The sequence below is a fragment of the Scatophagus argus genome, chromosome 5 (assembly GCF_020382885.2).
Source record: "Scatophagus argus isolate fScaArg1 chromosome 5, fScaArg1.pri, whole genome shotgun sequence".
NCBI classification, from domain to species: Eukaryota; Metazoa; Chordata; class Actinopteri; family Scatophagidae; genus Scatophagus; species Scatophagus argus.
The window spans coordinates 14145111-14164834 of record NC_058497.1 but is presented as its reverse complement, the minus strand read 5'-3'; the positions used below and the strand labels follow the sequence as shown (position 1 = coordinate 14164834).

The 19724-nt window shown below is 41.7% G+C and overlaps 3 protein-coding genes, 1 long non-coding RNA gene and 2 other non-coding genes across 8 annotated transcripts; 2 read left to right on the top strand and 4 right to left on the bottom strand.

Moving 5' to 3' along the window:
- Positions 1-69: 69 nt before the first annotated feature.
- Positions 70-8293, top strand: LOC124059186 (phosphorylase b kinase gamma catalytic chain, skeletal muscle/heart isoform-like). The gene is made up of 10 exons (XM_046389010.1): positions 70-448; positions 1136-1288; positions 2676-2854; positions 3089-3143; positions 3249-3314; positions 3390-3553; positions 5187-5277; positions 5501-5654; positions 5816-5941; positions 6628-8293. Exons 2-10 carry the CDS (start codon positions 1206-1208, stop codon positions 6892-6894), a joined length of 1185 nt encoding a protein of 394 aa, XP_046244966.1. The 5' UTR covers positions 70-448; positions 1136-1205; the 3' UTR covers positions 6895-8293.
- LOC124059191 lies at positions 7805-10183 on the bottom strand. Of its 2 annotated transcripts, none has more exons than XR_006843374.1 (5): positions 9456-10183; positions 8974-9088; positions 8421-8512; positions 8042-8107; positions 7805-7929 (listed from the first exon to the last, which is right to left on the bottom strand). It is a non-coding gene; the product is annotated as an uncharacterized LOC124059191 (long non-coding RNA). The 2 variants fall into 2 exon arrangements; XR_006843373.1 differs by having other exon boundaries at positions 9001-9088; positions 9456-10179.
- On the bottom strand, positions 8218-8355 carry LOC124060007. The gene has a single exon (XR_006843489.1). It is a non-coding gene; the product is annotated as a small nucleolar RNA SNORA15 (small nucleolar RNA).
- Positions 8801-8936, bottom strand: LOC124060006. The gene has a single exon (XR_006843488.1). It is a non-coding gene; the product is annotated as a small nucleolar RNA SNORA15 (small nucleolar RNA).
- Positions 10184-10249: 66 nt separating the features above from the next.
- Positions 10250-12953, top strand: psph (phosphoserine phosphatase). 2 transcript variants are annotated; one of them, XM_046389015.1, is made up of 6 exons: positions 10250-10402; positions 11097-11240; positions 11364-11498; positions 11859-12004; positions 12127-12275; positions 12389-12953. In XM_046389015.1, the coding sequence occupies exons 1-6, from the start codon at positions 10362-10364 to the stop codon at positions 12497-12499; spliced, it is 726 nt and encodes a 241-aa protein (XP_046244971.1). In that variant the 5' UTR covers positions 10250-10361; the 3' UTR covers positions 12500-12953. The 2 variants fall into 2 exon arrangements, with proteins under 2 accessions (XP_046244971.1, XP_046244972.1); XM_046389016.1 differs by having other exon boundaries at positions 10254-10402; positions 11100-11240.
- An 817-nt stretch (positions 12954-13770) lies between these two features.
- LOC124059188 (protein NipSnap homolog 2-like) lies at positions 13771-18897 on the bottom strand. Its single transcript, XM_046389014.1, has 10 exons — positions 18742-18897; positions 17959-18098; positions 17826-17871; positions 17354-17448; positions 16858-16928; positions 16599-16739; positions 16031-16062; positions 14621-14715; positions 14239-14322; positions 13771-14030 (listed from the first exon to the last, which is right to left on the bottom strand). The coding sequence occupies exons 1-10, from the start codon at positions 18831-18833 to the stop codon at positions 13966-13968; spliced, it is 861 nt and encodes a 286-aa protein (XP_046244970.1). The 5' UTR covers positions 18834-18897; the 3' UTR covers positions 13771-13965.
- Positions 18898-19724: the final 827 nt, after the last annotated feature.

Here is a 19724-nt window from a genome sequence, read left to right as displayed (position 1 = left end):
TCTTGAAGAAACATTTCTATTTTTACACTCAGTTTCTTTAATTAGATTTTAATGGGTACAAAGTGGAGATACAGCAGGGGTCCAGCACCTGTCATGTCACTCTCAGTCTCGGTCCAAACCCACTACTTGAATGTTGCCTGTGAATTAATGTTGGTAATGTAGAGCAGCTCAGCCTCTGTAAACGTTTCATGGCGAGGACAGGAGCTGCAGGGTGTTATTTCATGGATCTGGTTTTTGTGTGGACACTCGTTCAGAGGGGGCTGCTCCTGCTGCTGTGGAAGCAACAATTTATTTTTGGCATCTGACATTAAAGCTCACCCTTTGCCATGGCAGCCGGTCCACGAAGCCGCCACAGCGCCGGGGTCTAACTGGACCTCTTTGTTCGTCCTCTGGCTGCCTAATGATCATGGATACTCGTCGTAATAGCGACTGAGCATCACGGAACACGGTGAGTGGTCGGGCGTTTGCCTTTTTAACGTAGCCTATAACTTTATTGGAGCTCACGGAAGGTCAGATAGTGACAGCACGAGAGGGCGATCTAGTTCACACACCGTGACATGCAGCTTCATTAGTCTGCAGACCCTGATAATGTGGGCCATGACTGAGCATGAAACAATCAAATGCTCTTGGACCTTTCGTTTTAAGAATAAGTAAGTAGTAAGTAATTTTAACTTAGTCCTCAGACCACAGGAAAACTGTTGTTGCCGCTCAGTCGTTTGTGTATATGGCTTTACGTAACGTAACGTAAGTTCATTTACTCGAGTACCGTTTTGAAGCACTTGTACTTCCATTTGACGCTCCTTGTTTTAATAACCAGTTAGTATTTTTCTACTGATTAATTGTCTATGATCTAAATGAAAAATTTGAAATAAAATGCTAAAAAGTGGTCTCCTCAAATTACTTGTTTTGTCTAATAATTATTCAGTTTCTGACAATGTGAGACCAGGAAGAGCGGCACCACATTTGAGAAGCTGCAACCAGCAACAATTTGGCATTTCTGTATAAAATATGACTGCTGATTAATCAGCTAATTATTTCAGTGCAGCAGTTAAATCAGCGTTACCTGCTAAAACATCTAAGTGCTGCTCATGCATTAATACATGATGATTATACACAACAATATGAACCCTGACAGGCACCCTGTTGTGAGCTGTGGGAGGAGAGCATTTGTGCTGCCTTGGTGGTGAACCAGCTTCACAGCCATCATGACCAAAGAGGAGGAGATCCCTGACTGGGTGGGAGCCCAGGAGTTTTATGACAAGTATGAGTCCAAGGAGATTCTGGGAAGGTATGTTTATATACAGCCGGGGTTCCCAACATGGGGGTCAGGACCCCACAAAGGGTCTCTGACGAGTCTAACCTCTTCCTTTTAACCCCTTTGTGAATCATCGTTCAGTTTTATTTCTTTGGGTCTCAAACTGATTCAAATAAAGTGAGGAAAATCATTCTTTCCTTTTCTTTGATGAGAAGATGTAAATAATATAGCATATTAAATGAGCAGTTACACATTTTTGGAAATGTGTGTCAATCAGTTTGCTGCTGAGAGTCTGATAAGACTAATACCAGTCTCCTGTATTTACTTTACTTTTTACTACATTCAGGAAGTGGATAGCTTAGCTTAGCATAAAGAGTGGAAACAAGGGGAAACAGCTAGCCTGGCTAAGTTCGAAGGTAACAAAATCCATCAACTAGCACCTTTAAAGTTCTCCAAGTATTTTTTTTATATCTCGTTTGTTCAATTTGTAAAAAGACTTAAGTTGGCCAGCTAAGCTAAGCTAACCAGCTGCTGGCTGTAACTTCACGTTCAGTTCAGACTATTAGTCTTTCTTATCTAATTCCTTGCTTGAAAGTGATTGAGCATAATTCTCCAAAACTATAGCCAAAAATGTTGTGAATCACTGGCCCAGGGTACAAGTAATGTTTAATTAGCATGGCTCTAGACTGCATTTTTTTTAACATTTGGGGCTAGAAATTGACAACTTTATCAAGTTTCTAAAATTTTGTTCACAAGCGCAGTGCATGCATCCAATACAACTCGTTGCATTAGTAATACTTGATTGAGACCTCACTTTGGACAACTTTCACTCTTAATGTGGACTGTGCGACAAGAAGCTGAATGGTTTCCTTGAAGTTTCCCACATGTCCCTGAGAGAAGCTTTCCTCCTTATTCCCCACCATCTGTCAGACGGTGGTGTTGTTACATAACCACACAGTATTCAGGGAGGCTGCATTCATTAACTTCAGTGTGTTTCGAACAGAGGATTAGTGCTGAGAGCCGTCCAGGATCATTTGGCACACTGTTAATATTATGTAATTTCACTCACATGCAGGTTACAAGGTCACTGGATGTGGCCAGTGTGTTCAGCCACACTAACATTTTTCACATGGCTCAGTTAGTGTCACAAACAGAGGGCAGAGAGCCATTTTAATGTCCTCTGGGAGTTGTAGCCTTTGGCTAGGCTTTTTTCTTTGAAGTGCCTAATGTTTGATAAACACTCTACCATAGATTATTGTAGAATTAAGTGAATTAAGAATTAAGATGAACTTGGAAAATGTGTGATTAAAGAAATATGTTGTAACATTACTTGCATCCAGCTGTGCACTAACCTCTGCAGAAATGAGTAACCTGACAAAGCTGTAGATAAAAGGCTGCTGTGTTTTTTTCTCTTCCTCAGGGGAGTGAGCAGTGTGGTGCGACGTTGTGTTGACAAACGAACATCCCAGGAGTACGCGGTGAAGATCATCGACATCACCCCCTCAGATAAGATGACCCCACAGGAGATCGAGGAGATCAGAGAGGCGACGGTGAAGGAGATCGACATCCTCAAGAAAGTCTGCGGACAGGACAACATCAGTAAGCCTGACACATTTTAAAGGTTAAATATATGAGATTATGAACAAGAACACAGCATTTAATGTAAAACCGTGGCCCAGAACAGGATAATAATCTCATAAAACTCACAGCTTCTTACACTTTGTCCCACTAACCTGCTCAAGAGGTCAGCTGTGAAGAATGTCGGCCTTTGATCCACTTATCAAGTCTTGATTAAATACTGAAATTTTCTTCATATGTGTCTCTCCTCTCCAGTACAGCTCAAAGACTGCTATGAGTCCAAAGCCTTCTTCTTCCTGGTATTTGACCTGTAAGCATTATAACTGGAGTTTCAAACTTGTCTATGAAACAGAAATTCACACCTCTGTTCTCAAGTTAGCAGCAGCTGTTTAAAAGTTGTATTTCCTTTCTGCAGGATGAAGAGGGGAGAACTTTTTGACTACCTCACAGAGAAAGTTACTCTGAGTGAGAAGGAAACCAGGTCAGTGGTTTCACCAAGACAAAACAGTAATTTTTTTGCAGGTCTTGAGCTGAGATTTGTGTGTGTTGGTTTTAGGAAGATCATGCGCGCCCTGCTGGAGGTGGTCCAGTTTCTCCATGGCCAGAACATCGTCCACCGGGACCTGAAGCCTGAGAACATCCTTTTAGATGACGAGATGAACATCAAACTCACCGACTTTGGTTTCGCTGTGCAAGTCAACCCGGGACAGAAGCTCAAAGGTCAGCGAGAGCAGTATTACAGTGTTTTCATCAATAAATTTAAATTAATTTCATGAGGACAAGTTTACATCTAGATGATCCGAACATGATTCCAGTCGCCCATTTTGTCTGAAAAACACTGAAATAATCAAAGCAAGTTGACAAAATCAGGTGTTGGTTAACAGCTAAACACAAACGCAGCAGAAGTTCCTACCCCGGCACACTCAGCTGAGGATAGATGTGTCGCGCTATAAAGTTACTATGTTTACAACCTACAGTGCATTTACAGCAGCTGGCGGTCAGTGGAGAATCTGGGTCTGGTTGCACAACATGCTCCCATCTCTTAACTGCTCTCACAAAGGTTAAGAGCCAACAGGACACTCAGTCCCAGACGCTGACCTTTCAGATAGACTTGTCAGATAGCCTCAGATTGCTCGCAGTGGGAACTGGAAAGTCAAATGACCAATGCGACTGTTCACCGTCATATGGTTTTGTTCCGTGTGTGTTAGTAGTCCTATTGCAGCTCCATGTGCACACACATGGAGGCTAACTGTGCAACACATAATCCACAAGTTGGCATAAAAAATGAATGTCTAAATGTGTTGGGAGGTGAGTAATTTCAATACATTTCTCAGATGTAGTTAAATGATCTTATTGATGCTCTAGTTAAGACAACAACTACTTGAAAATGTGGAAAGTAAAGCATTCAAGTTCCTTTATTTGAGAAGGCGAAGTAGTTTATTTAAGTCGTTATGTAACTAATAATAACTTTATTTCTATAATTATCTGCCTGGCATCTATTGTTTTAAAATAAAGAGAGAGAGAGAGAGAGAGAGAGAGAGAGAGAGAGAGAGAGAGAGAGAGAGAGGCAGGCCTACAAAGACAACATCCACAGACCACCCGGCAAGAATGGGCTCAAGTTCGTATCAGTCTCAGTCCACAGAAGAAGTTAAAATCATGCTTAACTGGCATATAGACACACAGAACCAGTACAAACTAGGCAAATAAATCACACAGAAGAAAGTAGGAAAGAACAATAAACTGGCAAACCCCGCATTTGTGTTCAAAACAAAAAAACAAAAACACTCAATCAAGTGTATCTTTTCTCTCTATATAATATTCCTGTTCATATGTGATAATCATTTTAACCAGTACTTACAAAATTTATCAGCACTAAGTTTTAGAGAAAAAGTTTCTTGGTTATTGCTGTGCATAAATAATACTTTAAGAAGGTGTTGAAAAGTGACCGTTTGCATGTGTTTTGTGTTATTTTTCCCTTTTAAAGCACTTTGTGTTCTGGTTATAATGACTGCTGTGTAAATATGATAGTTACTGTTTTATTGGGCTGGTTATGCTGAGGAGGATGTGACATTAGCCCTTTTATAATTAAGTATCTGCTATGTGAAGTAATCTTGCACCTTCATCTTAGTTGTATTCAAAAGGTTATTCCTCAATACTCCGACTGGAGTAATGGGATGCCTGGGTTGGATCTTCCAACACTGCTTGCAGCCACACCAGTCAGATCAAGACATAACAGCAGATGCTTGATCACAAGCAAAAATCCACCTTAATGAGTCTGAAGTGGCAAACTATTTTTCATGCTATGTATGTGTGGGCACCGACAGTTCATGAATTTGAATTATCTTTGACGCAGAGGTGTGCGGGACCCCTGGTTACCTCGCTCCTGAGATCATCGAGTGCTCCATGGACACAGGAAATGAAGGATACGGGACTGCTGTGGATATGTGAGGGGACAAAAAACATGCGACACAAAAGAAAGTTAATGCAGGATATGTCAACCGTGCAAATTCTGTACGATTGACATATCATCGATTTTAATACTTCAGTCTATCATGCCCATAAACTTACATACAATCTGAAAACTCAGCTTATGCATGACTTGTCTTACATGCAGTTTATTATCAGAATAATGAATAAGCTTGATTTTACTCTCTTTTATGCTGGCAGATGGAGTTCAGGAGTGATCATGTACACGCTGCTTGCAGGCTCTCCGCCTTTCTGGCACAGGAAGCAGATGCTGATGCTGCGTATGATTTTGGCTGGGAGCTACGACTTCTCGTCTCCAGAATGGGAGGACCGCTCGGACACTGTTAAGGACTTGGTAGGCTGTATTTCACCTCACAGCTTGTCCTTTGTCGTTTAATCCCAGAGTGACTAAGTGCTGAAATCGCTATACTGACCCAATTAATGATGTTCAAATATGAGGCTGCAGAAATGTTTGAGTCACAGAAGAATGACTCAAACTCCTCGTGGTTTCCTCAGATCTCCCGGATGCTGGTGGTGGACCCAAAGCAGCGATTCACAGCCAGAGATGCTCTCAACCACTCGTTCTTTTCGCAGTATGTGGTGGATGAAGTACGACAGTTCAGTCCATTCAGGCGGTTCAAGGTGAGGTTTCTTTCTTTTTTTATTTTAGTGACTAAATTCAATCACATTCTCAATTACATTCACGTAAACTCAGCACACCAGAAATTGTTAGGTCTTTTCCCCGCCTTCCAATGCATCCATTTCGTGAAGTCTGTGCTCATAAGACAAACTAACATAGCACAAGCAAACATGGACTTTTGTTTAATTTTCTGGCTTGACTGGAAACAAAGCTTAGTGATCTTTCTGAGATGATACTCCAGTGTCTGATATTGAAGGGTCCTCGAACACATCAGAAGATGGAACACACCAGGATGTAATACCAATTAAAACAGGTGCAAGGAAATGTTCAGTATGACAGTTTACCTTTTTTAAACTGTTGAACTCTGCCTATTGTCACTTTTTTTGGTCATTCCAGGTAGGTTCATATTTTTCCCAAAGATTATTTTACACTTGATTAGTTCATCATTATCCTGTTTGCATTCAGCTAATTAGGTATTTCCGAATGTCTTATTGAATTTTGGCCATTTTGGCCACATAGTCCTGAGAAGTCTAATTTGGTAAATTGAGTGAAAACACTTGTGTGGGTGGAACATGGGTATGTTTAAGGTCCTTAAGGTGCAAAACATTATTACTTGCACTTTCCCACACCGAATATGTTCTCAATACTTCAAGACACCAGTGACTGTTTCCTAAACTTTCTCTTGCAGGTCATTTGCATCACTGTTCTCGCCACAATGCGAATCTATTGCAACTACCGTCGTGCCAAACCCGTCACCAAGGAGGTGATCAAGAGCGACCCGTACGCTGTCAAGCCTATCCGCAAGCTCATCGACGCGTGTGCATTCAAGATCTACGGCCACTGGGTTAAGAAGGGCCAAACTCAGAACAGAGCAGCACTTTTCGAGAACACTCCCAAAGCCATCCTGCTGTCGATGGCCGCCGAGACTGACGAGCCCATCCACCACATCTGGTAATAAGCACTTTAGGACAGAACTGATAGAGCTCAATGGTGATCCAGTCCCACTGTGTGGCTTTTTTATACCTTTCCTCATTGTATAAAAGCAATGCACTGGTAAAAATCATAACCCAGATTGATCTAAGTGTCTTTAATATGAAGAGTATGTTGTGCTCATGAACTGCAGCCCCGATTACTGCAGTGGGAATGATTTATTAGAAGAGCTCTCAAGCGTGGAAATGTTGTCACTGTTCCGACTCTTTTCTGTCTTAAATGGAGATTAAAATGACAGATTTTCTGGTAAAATTGCATCTTAATTTTCAATTGAACCCATTCTCAACCATATATCCTCTTAAAACGGAGTTAATCTTGGATGTCTGTTCAAAGTGAATGGAGCCAGAGTGAAACAAAAAATCTCCATGAGTAAAAGATTTCTACTTTCTTTTAGAATATATAAAAAATTTGAAAGTATTTTACTCAAGATTAGAGTGTAGATTTCAATCACATTCAGCGTGAGTTGAAGAATTTTTGATTATTTACGTGATCTTCTGCAGCAGTGTGTTATTCTTGTCTTTGCAAACATCTGTTTTGTCACAACTGTGAAGCTTTGGCTGCTAAGCCCAAGCACTAACTTGTGGAAATAATCAACATTTAGCTGACTGCAAAATAAAACACTCATCCTGCATACTTGAACTGGCATGGACTTGTCATCTGATCATTATGCAGGATGAACTGTGCCAAACCACTTACTGTCCTGTTTGTCGGAAGATGTCAGCACTTTAAAATGTATGCTATGGCCTTATTTATTAAAATGTGCTTTAAATACACAATCCAACTCTTTTTTTAAGAGGTATTTTATGGTATATGCAAGGTATTTTTCATCTTTGTCCAACAACTTCAGCTTAATGTAGAAAACTAACACACAAGACTCATTTTGAACACAGTTATGGGTTTATTTTAACAGAAGACCAGGATCAAGTCACATCCGCATCATCTTGCAAGAGTTAAAATTCATCAGTTTAGCGTGAACAACAGGCTGCTTTCCCTCGTGGAGCTGTGGGTGGGAAAAGCAAGGACAGAATTTAGAACTGAGCAGATCAACTGAATTTCCCCGCTGTGGGATCAATAAAGTTCATCTTATCATAGAGTAATGATGTTATTTTTACCATGACTGAAGGTGTGGACTCTTTTCTTCCTTATGTTCCTGCTTCAGAGGCAGACATGAGGTTGTCCTGCAGAGTTTAGCAAACAATCAATACAAAATGAATAATCAGTCAAAAATAAGAAAAAAACAACAGGTGTGAGGGCAGAGCACCATCTTCACTGTTCACTTCAAGTGTTTCAATGTACTCATTGCTGTGCAGCTGCATGAGGCTGAGGAAAGCACTCAAACAGTCATTAAAGCAGAAATGAGACAAGACTGTCGCATGGTGTCTGACTGTATCCACCACAGAGCAGCTGGAACAGAATTCAGCCATGCCTCAGTGGTAACCCTCTCAACGCTGGGAATAATTATGATGTGCATAACAGCGTGTAAACACATACCATCCCCAGGCTTTTCTTTACAGTCTGGAGGTCAGTCGTAGCAACCATCTGTCACTGGGCCCGTGTGCGACGACCAGCAGGATGACCGGATTCTGGAAGAACAGCAAAAAACTATGAAATGAATTTGTGTGCTGGCTGGCGTAATGCTACTGAACTGGTGTAGAGATGTAATTAGTTGACAGATGGCATTTTCAAAGGGAGTAAGATGGTATGAGATGAGACACGTGGTATATGAGCTTCATAAATAAAGATCATATTGTCTTCTCATGTGTGTTTAAAGGGGACTTGATTGAAAATGGATTAAAACACCTGAATTAATGATTGTAAGACTTAGAAGTAATGAAAATAATAGCTATAAATATATGCAAAGAGTCACATGTCCCTGTATTCACTCTGACATGAGAATGAGGCACATCAGTGGCGCTTATCCTGTCAAGTCAGTGTGTGAAAATAATAATTTAGCATGGTGTCTGACTGCATGTACTATTCCAAGAGTAATACAGAATTCAGCCATGCATTCAGGTACTTGCTATCATTACGAGGTGTGAGTCACCTCTCGCTTCAGGATCAGCGATCCCACCTTCAGACAAGGACTCTCCACATGCTTCAGTTCTCCACAGGGAGCTCTTTCATGACGAGTCAGGTCAGGCCATCTCCTCCTGTGTATCCTGAGCAACGATCACAAAAAAACAAAACACACAAACATGTAAACAGTCCAACATATCTATAACGCAATAACACAAGCCTGGGAGCGCACTTAAATCTCTGGATCTTTGATCTACTAAGTCTGGTTTGAGGTCACGGATGTGCTAACTTTCAGACCCAACCGATACATCCTGTTCGAATTACAGTCTGCGCAAGTAAATGTGAGATTATCGTTGTTAAAACAAAAACGATCAGCTGAATGTTTAGCAGAAATATTTCCGAAAACCAGGTACGATACACCACCATGTGCGCCACATGCTCTCCATGTCCACATTCAAAACCTGATGCTAGCCAAAGAAAATCAGCGTGAGTTCAGATGACTGATGTTACCTGCGCTGAGTTGCAGCTTTGAGTTTTCATTATTCGGTTTGAACCACGGTTCAGTTATATAGCAGACCTGAACGAGTGACGGCGACATGTTAAAATGACAAAAATCTCTGCACTGAGCTCGGCAGGGCTCAACTTGTAGGCTATAGCGTGGCTGAATTAGCACAACTCTTCTTCGTTCCCGTCTTCTTCCGTCTCTTCGTCTTCTTCTGGCATTTTGTGCCGTTTGAAAATAGTTTTATGTTCACGACTGCCACCGTCCGGACTGGAGTGAGGACGGTAAAATTTAGAAAATAATAATCCTGAGCACTTCTTTGAAGGATTTTTTCCCCCCAAAATTGTTAGATCATCGAAACAATAGCTTCGTGTTGTTAACAGCATACTAGCTGCTTTAAAAAAAAATATTCCTGCTTGTTGATAGCCCCTATTCCATGAACTTGAGAACAATTCCCAATAAAATCCCTACAACTCATTTAAAGTCTCCCTCTAGTCAATAATACATTTTTTCTCTTCTTCCCACAGTTGGATGTTTGAGTTTCACTATGCAGAAAGATGTATACTGATCCCGTTCTCACATTTATTGCTGAAAGTGTAAATTTGCTGTACTTTACTGATGCTGTCCGTATATGTCTGAATCAGTTTTATCATCCCCATTAACCAGAGCTGGAACATTAATACTAACTGCTTTAATAACAGTAAAGATACATTGCATCGATTTATCACAAAGACAATTGCTTAAATATAACCTTGCTGAAGGACAAATTGACTATAAATTCCAAGTTAGTCGACCTTTGATGTCGTCATGGAGCCGAGCCAAAGGGTAGTGGGCGGTCCCTCACCGGCTTCCCCCTGATTGGTCGAGCATTCAGCGCTTCCTTTCCTCGTCGATGAGCCCATAGGGGTTGATTAATGCTGAAGCTGTTAGTGCCTTACCAGCGCTGCGCCTACCAGTAAGTATTAGAGCACAGCTTGTACTTTTTAAATATAGATATATATATATATTCTCCGATGCATTAAGTTTGACCTGCAGTTAGAGTAGTTTCCCAGTTTCGACAGTTGAAAGGCGGTTATGTGAAGGGCTCCAATCAAGCGAAGTGGTCAGGTAACATCCTCTCACGCAAACGGTTTCCTCGTAACGTCCAGCACTGACATTTTGGTGCCAACTTGCAGCAGCGGGCTACTGTTACACTAAACGAGTAGAGGCGCCTCTTTTGACCGAGTTTCATCGTCTGTACGTTTATTCGGGGTCTTGCTCGCCATCCCCGGTCCTCTGTGGTGCTCATGGGGGTGACGCAATCCAGGCAGAGGATGTCCATAACGGCCCGTCTTATGGTTTGTTTAGGCATGCCTTATGTAACACATTTTTTTTTTTGCTTTCACACGACCGGCTGTGGCACGTGTTTATTTTTGAGATGAGCTTACTTATGCACATAGGTATTTCAGTCAATGGATGCATTTGCTGCTTCACTGGACAGAAGACATCCGCTGCATAAAGGGCTTAGTTGTGACAATGAAATTAGGCAGCTGCAGGGCAAAATCGCGGAGCACAACCCTGAAATGTGGGCCAAACAAGGTTGTTAGTCCTTTCTGAAATGCTCCTGCTGTTTTTTCATATTGTATGCTTTAAATTTTTTTTTTTTCCAGCAGGATGGCAACACTTTCACAGACAAAGGAACTATTCCGGAGAGCAGAAGCGGTCTGTTTCGATGTGGACAGCACAGTCATAAAAGAAGAAGGCATCGATGAACTTGCCAAATTTTGTGGTGTGGGGGATGCGGTCACCGAAATGTATGTGTGTGCTGTCAATATGACACGAAACCATGCACTGAGAGGTGCATTTTGAAATGATCTCTGGATATATACGTCTATATGTATATTTTAATACATGATGTCACCGTTTGGCCTTTTCAGGACTCGCAAAGCTATGGGTGGCTCCATGACATTTAAAACAGCGCTGACTGAGCGGCTTTCCATCATCCGATGTTCAAGGGAACAAGTGAACAAACTGATAACGGACCACCCGCCTCAGCTGACTCCAGGTATCAAGTGAGTATGTGAAAATTCAGTGTCGGACAGCGAGTCGGCCTTGTTTTCCACTCAGTAGAGAAACATTGGTGTGCACAGGAGATTTAAAACGGATGAATTGCCCAAAACGACTGTTTATGATAAAGAACCTGCTGTTGGAAGGCCATATTTCGTGTTACAAAACAGATATTTGTTATAATAAATCATCTAAATACTATTCACGAAGAACAGTGGTAATTGGTGTGGTAACTTATGCGCAGGCGCTCATTTAGTGCGTACGTGGCTTCTGTACAACACTACTGTGTAATATACAACATGTACGTTTAAAAATGGCATCTATAGCGTTCGGGTGTTGACATGCGACGGTTCATGTTCACACAGGGAGCTCGTAGACCGTCTGCACCAGCGCAACATGAAGGTGTTCCTCATCTCAGGTGGCTTCCGCTGCATTGTTGAACACGTGGCCGCTCAGCTCAACATCCCTCTGCACCACGTCTACGCCAACCGGCTCAAGTTCTACTTCAACGGTGAGAGATGGAGCCCGGGGCGTTCGTGACGCGTTGTGCGTCACGGTCAAATGTTTTACTTCATCACGAGCGTCGCAGGTAGCTTCACTTTGCATCTCTCGGTGTGGTTACGTGTTTCCCAGGGGAGTATGCCGGCTTTGATGAGAGTCAGCCCACAGCTGAGAGTGGCGGAAAGGGGAAGGTCATCAGCATGCTGAAGGAACAACACGGCTTCAAGACTGTGGTGATGATTGGAGACGGAGCCACCGACCTGGAGGCATGTCCCCCTGCTGTAAGTGCTCACCTCACGTATTAAAAACAAACAAAAAAACGTCGGTGGTTAACACGCATTGTTGAAAACAGTCGTGCATACTGGAGCATTTGTGCGTTTCCCCCCCCAACCAGAGCGCCTTCATTGGATTTGGAGGGAATGTGACCCGGCAGCAGGTGAAGGAGCGGGCTTTGTGGTACGTGACGAGTTTCGACGAACTGCTAAAGGAACTGGAAAAGATTTAAAGAAGCTAATGGAGTACTGTTACGAATTTTTAACATTTTATATTTGCACCTAAGGGTGTGCCTCTTTATGGTTTTATAAAGTGCACAGATTTCCTTTGACCCTCAATAGATTTTTTTTTATATAATGAATGGAAATGTTTACACTAATGAGACCAATCTTACCTTCATGGGGATGTTTTCCTAGTGATTTTTATACTAGAAGATACTAAACGAGTAACCAAATACTGTCTATATGGAAGTTCAGAAGATGATATTTAGATGTTTTTTGCACAGTTTGCATCAAAACCTTTAGGTAAGCTAATACAACTCCTGCATATTATGGCATGTGCAATGAGTAATAGAAGTGTTTTAATTCTGTATGGACATTAAGAGCTGTAACCAGACATGTCTGTGAGTGTGGCGACTTCTGTCCTGTGGAGAACATCAGCATTAAACATGAGAACGTGCTGTCAAAGGTGTTGTTTGAACTGCTTTAATCTGCGTCTTGTCCTTCCCTCTACAGTGTGTCCCCTCCCCTCTCCTCTGTTAGCTGAGGCACAAAAAAAGACAAGATAAACATGCTTCCTTTAACGATAAAATCTGATATTACAATACGCAGCATGTTGTCAGAGTTCATCACACATGATGGTTATGCCCCTTTAAAACATGTTGGATAAAAAACATTATTTTTTTTTTTTTAAAACCAGGCATGCTGTCTTCACAAGAAGAAAGTAGAAGGCATAGTTACAAACACAGCGCCATGAAACATCAACATTACTATGACAGGGACCCTAGGAACATCCAGAGGGGGGGAATAAAAAGCAACTGAAAGGAGAAATTTGCAAAACAGGAATCTTTGATTTGTAATAAAAAAAAAAAAAAATGAGGTAAATGATGAGCTTTACATTTTACACCATGTCATACTTTACCGTTTTCATGAATATACAGAGGCTTTTCGTCACTTCACTCAGCAACAGCATGGCTTACATCAAAGTGCCACTTCTCACAGCACAGCTCAAACACAAATATTCCTAATTTACATTAAATAAATAAACAGCCACTGCTCTGTTTCTCCCCGTCTGCCCTCGCACATACACGCCGTACAGCTGCTAGTCTTTTCAAGTAACTTTGGTTGGCTCTAAACTGTAGAGATGAGCTCTCTTCATGGACCAGTTTTAATGTGGCACGAGATGTTGGACACAACAACCATCATGAGGTTTAAATTGGCCAAATTAATTGTGTTCCAGCTCCCCCCCCCTTAGAGGAAAAAAAAATGCAGGGAAGTCTGGGGCTGTAACTGGCTCGGACTACTTTAATCTTAGATACACGGGTTTGACATTTTTACCTCCTCTGTCCTCGTGACATCTTGAAAACCCAAGACGAGAACAGAGAAGGGATGTTGACCGGCAGGATAGTGATGCTCTTGGGGTGGATGTAACATCTGAAAGGTTGCCACCTGATATCAGCACCGCAGCTTGCGTCTCATTTCACTGCAGCGGGGAAGCCTTCGTCGGGATCATAATCCTGGAATCCATGTGCTGAATGAGAGGAACTGGAGAAGATGTGAAACAAGAGAGCTGACTCAGCACGTTCTCACAGTTTAAAGTCCTTATGATACCGATCAGGTTCAGCAAGCATTAAGACAGACTCAAATACTCAATATATTGTTGCTCAAGACGTGTTGGGTAAAGCCTTCGTGACGTTTTCAGTCACATGCATCATCACGTAATGTTAAAGAAATTTGTTATTTTTTCGCACACCTGTGTAATACACGACCTCATCCCAGCCCTCCTGCTGCCAGGCGCCGTTCCTCGTGTCTTCTCTGGACTGAAGGTCTTTGTAAGCTGCAATCCACAAATCAAACACATTACAGCTCTGCTAATGGTGAATGCAGTCACTGCACTAAAAGCTGGTAGCTGTTTTGCAGTTGTTGTGGTGAAAGTAAACAAAGTAAACACGGAGAACACGAGAGGTCATATGGAGCAGCGAGACTGTTAGAAAAACAAAACAATAAACTGCAAAAGCTTAAACATTCTGTATGTCTGAGAGGAACTGAAGTGACTCAGTTCAATTTACAGTCATTTAATCATGTAATTGGTGCAGCTTTAAGTCTACACAATTTTAGCTTTTATCTGACCGTACCCCAGAGGTGATGAACCATATAGAGGCTGCCGATCTGTGAGAAAAACCCTCCCACAGCTTCTCTGTTGTGCTGGCGGTATCCGATGGCCCTGGCCCTGCACACAGAAACAACGTCAGTCACAGCGCAGGCCAAAAAACACCAAGGGCTTCATCTGGCATAACAACAGCGGGCCTGCACGCATGAACATATTTGACCAGTCTTCAAACGAGGATTTCAACATCATCCTTCAATTTATCCTGGACTGTTTTTAATTTCCACAATTAGATTTACTTTGTTTTGTTAGCATAAGGTGGACGACACAAGTCTCTCACAGCTGCGGGTATCCATTGCAACATCGCAGCCAAACACAAGACGTGAGGCCTTTTTATTTTATTTTTTTCTCCTCACTGTATACATGTTTATGGATGTTAACGCTGGCCAAATCTGTGGGAGATGAGCAGAAAGTTTGAAATCCATCATGTTTTCTCCCAAAGCAAACATGCTCTTATTGAAGTCGTAATCAATGTCTGGATACAAATAAAGCTTCAGTTCTTCGTGTTGATGTAACCCGAGGAAGATGTTTAAGCTTCAGCCACACAAATTGTACTCAATTTGCCTTAAATTGCTTTTCTGGCATAATCTGTATGACCATAGAGGTTTGTTCAAATAACGGCGGGTTAAAGGAAACATAAATGCAAACACAAGAAATAGTCCATTCAGGCAAAATTGTCTCTGCGCGATCTTTTCGTCGAAGGCGAGTCTTTTTTTTTGCCCCCTACGATTATTTAAATCACGTCTGCTTTATTAGGACAAAGGCAGAAAAGCCCGGGTGACATTCAAGTGTTTGAAGTCATATTTAAATATAAAATCATCTGTGCGGAAGTTAAAAATGACCACAGATGCATGAACTGGAAAAAGATACAGAGGGGGTTGACAGCGTAATGACTATCACAGACATTTCACTAAAGGTGGAATATTTTTTTTTTATACAATGAATTTCAGCAACAACAACAAAAAAAAGAACCAGGTGTAGTACGTAACCCGATGGAGAACAAAAAAACTGTTCAGACGAGTGCAAACACCAACACAAAACTCCATCAGGCAATCAGAGAAAGCTCAGGCCTTCATTTCAATCAACTGCAATCAGCTGCGCTACACAAAACTGATAAATGGTGATCCGTTGGCTCGGGCAGCTCCAGCAGTCCATCATTCCCGGCTCATTATACCGAACTATTATTTACACACATCTGTAGTGTTTGCAGTATTCCACTTTGAATTCGAATCTTGGCTCGAGAGCATGACAGTACCGCTTCAAATTAGTGCCTCTCTGTGGAATAGCTCTTGTTAATGACACGGTGAGGAAGGTTTCATGTAGTGCAGCTGATATGTAACTACAGTTCAGTAAATCAAATGGATTCAGGCTGCCTTACCAGTAATTACCCCACTCGATCATGGTTCCTGGCTGGAAGAAAGAAAACACAATATTCTTCATTACAATAAAACATATATGATTCAGAGCTTTCAAATTTGCTGATTGATATCACACTTTCCTCCTCCTTCCAGATTAAACACATTAAAAGAAATGGATGGTGAAGACGTAACACAGGTATTTTGTCATCGCCATGATAAGCTGCAATAACAGCTACACCCAAAGGCTTCTTCAATCACTCTGCGATGCTTAAGACAACAAACGCCCTGCTGTTTCCAGAATGTTATCTCAGTCTGTGATGAGGGATAATAGCCTGCATTCATCACGTGTCAGAGGAAGCACGCTGATCTAGTGACAGTTTTTCCTGTCAGATTAGAAAGAACAACTTAATCTGCAGGCGCTGGCGTGATGCGCATGACACAGGGTCATTATATGTCTTACCAGTAGTTTCGTGAGGGCGGTAATTTAAAGGTCACAGAAGCAAAAGCATGTGACTGGGAAAATCATCAGTTTAAATGAGAAAATGTGACTCAGGCAAACATGTATAGCTAACGGCGAGATAAACTCACCCTGAGCTGGTAGGACCTGAGCTCATAGATGTTGGGCCCCTCTCGCGGTACGGGTTCGTTCCAGAAGCTGAACTCCAGCAGGAGCTGGTTTCTGCGTGACATCAGCATCTTACCCCGCTCCTTCCTGTACGCCGTGAAATCCTGCCAACAGACACCAATCACTCGGCTTTACATCGACCGATGGCTGTGCTCTGTCATGACGGTACTAGAGCATTAAACTGGGGTGATATGAACAAAGTCCACCTGAGGGAGTGTTTACCTGGTTCTGCCTGAGCTTGTTCATCACCTCCGTTAGAGCTGGGTATCCACCTCTGTAACGCCACAGATGGACTGAGAAAAAGGAGAAAAAAATACATCACAGATGTAAAATCTTTTTGACATAATGTTTGGTCAGAGGGTTGGAGCTGCACTGCATATGCCTTTGTGAAAATACCTTATTTTTCTAAAAGACTTTAAGAAGTGCATAAACTCTATCCTGATAATTGAATTTACAGGCGAATAATTAATGACGCTGACTTCATGAGTGAGTCTGTTTGTTCAAGTGCCACTGAGTCATTCATTCAGTACTGCACTGCTACCAGGCGGCCACTAAGACAATCATTTGGAAAGTTCATGCAGCTATGTAGTTATGGAATGAGAATAAAAATATGACCCTTTTGTGGTATTGACCAGCCTGCTGATCCGCCAACTGTACACACCCACAGGACAGATATGCTACACTGCTGATGTTTGTGTGTTGATATTAGTAATCCTACCAGCCTGGTCTTGTTCTCCATACCAGGTATTCCAGGTGCCCACCAGCTCACAGGGGTAGTACTTATCAGCATGGATCGAGGGCAAAACATCCTCACTGTGATAGACGAGAAGCACCAAACTGAACTGAAGGAACTCAAATGCACAATAACCACGACTGCATTTAATATATTCCAGTCTCAGAAAGGCTAAGGTCTTCTGGTCACGTGTCTTCCCTCTAATGTTACGAGTCCAAAATTAGTCGCTAGCTACAAGTAGTGGGTCTCCAGTCATCTTAAGTATGAGCAAAGGTTTGAAGTCATGCCAGGTCGTCAATCACGTGACAGGAATAGACTACTCAGAATTATTCATGGAACAACGGTGTACTGCGTTTTCCCGGCCTCATACTACTGCAGTAACTGGTGTTTCTACGTTTACTTAAGAACAAGTTAATAACAATGTGCTACTGAGACAACAACATGAATTAACACTCACCAGAGTTTGTTGTATGCATCCAGGCACTCTGGCTTGACATTATGGACTGAAAAGAGAGTTGTACTTAAATAAAAACAATCTCATCTTTAATGTACGATAAATAATTTATGCATTGTGATTACAGTCAACTTACACTGAATTTTGTAGAGGTTACTCTCCTCATTTTTGGTCAGCAGGTTGGAGTGTGCATCTTTCCTGGGATCGACTTTCCTCACAAACAGTGATTTGAACCAGCTGTTCTCTCTGTTTCTGCTGCCTGATGTTGCTAAGCCCCTGAACACACAAGTGTATGGATGGGAAATTATCATTATTTTATGACTAGTATTAATCTATGGCAAAACTGGCTTACAAATGTCCTATCTTGACACGGGCATGCTTCGTTATCATAAAATATAACAACACTTAATTTGAGATTTACTGCTGTTGCTGCAAAGCGGGATTTCAGGCTGGGCTTCACATGTCAGTGCCTCCACTGTACACGCCTTGTGACAATATGTATGTGATACTTTACAACACAGCGGGTCACAGTATCCAACACTGCACGGTTTACTCACTAGTCATACATGCAATCTGTAAGACATAAGCGGCTACATCAAAGTCTACAACAAAGTACCAAATTGACCTTGAACATTTGGGATGCTCAGCAACAAAAGATGAGAGAAACTTGTGTTGTTTCACCTTCACCAGCAAATACACGCCTCTCTAATCTTAAACACCCCAGAACAAACGTTGTAAAAGGTGGAGTTTTCAAGGAAGCTGAAGGTGAAGGCCACTGACAACTGGCTAGCAGTTACCGGGCTAGCTTGCCCAAGCTCATCGTCGCCACTACAGAAACGTACTGAAATAAATGACACAAGAGCCAACTACGAACGCTACAGATATATCTACTACACATGCAGACTGATGACTGCCCCACCTGCTCCACACGACGAGCTGTCCGGCGGACTGGGCCCTGGTTTTAGCCCGAGCCAAGCCACCGCTAACTCTATAAAGGACTCCAGTCGCCATCTTCGACTGTGCTAATACACACAGGGCAAACGCTGTTACTCCCCCTGACCACCAGGTGGCAGCGTTCTGTCAAAAGCATACAGTGAACAGAGAACATGATAGGAAACAGTATTGAGTGTGGTGTTGTGGATATGTTAGAGAAAGATTTAGAGAAAGAGAAAGAAGAGGTTTAAAAAAGTGTTGCCCTTTCTGACTTTTTGCAGCAGATATTTTAACTTGTCACAAAAGGGAAAACACAGATGTAATTAAAAAAAACCTGATGACTCTATTTTGTTTAGATAATTCATAAAGCAGTGCCACTGAGCCAGCACAATACCGGTGCCTTGAGTTACAGCACCTGAGTAAATGTAGCTATTATCAAGGTTATTAACTACACCTGAGCTTTCCCTGCTTTGACATGTACAAGTGTCTGTGGTGATAAAGGCCCATTGTTTCCCTCAGTGGATTTCACACACCGTTGGCTCTTAGCGTGTGTCTGAAGTGCATTATTTTCAGTAAACAGTAAAATTATCCTCAGCTGGCATCCATAGAGATAAAAAAAAGTTCAGATGAAGAATGGCTCACAAAGGATATTTATTGTTCTATGTCTTATCCATGTATGATGAAAATGAGTACATTTCAGAAGTATAAAAAAATGAAGAAGTGGAAAATTTGAGACAATGACAAAACATAAAACAAAAACAGCACAGTCTAAGATGTATATAACAACAAATTGATCAAAAACTGTATGTACAATCAAAAAGTAATCACTTATTTGCAAACTGCAAGGTCCTTCCTAGCAAATTTGTTATGATGTCACTGATGCTAAAAAAATATATATATAAATGAAATGTTCCATAATAAGTTATAACTTAGGGGAAGAGCAACAATGTACACGGTGGTCAAATACTC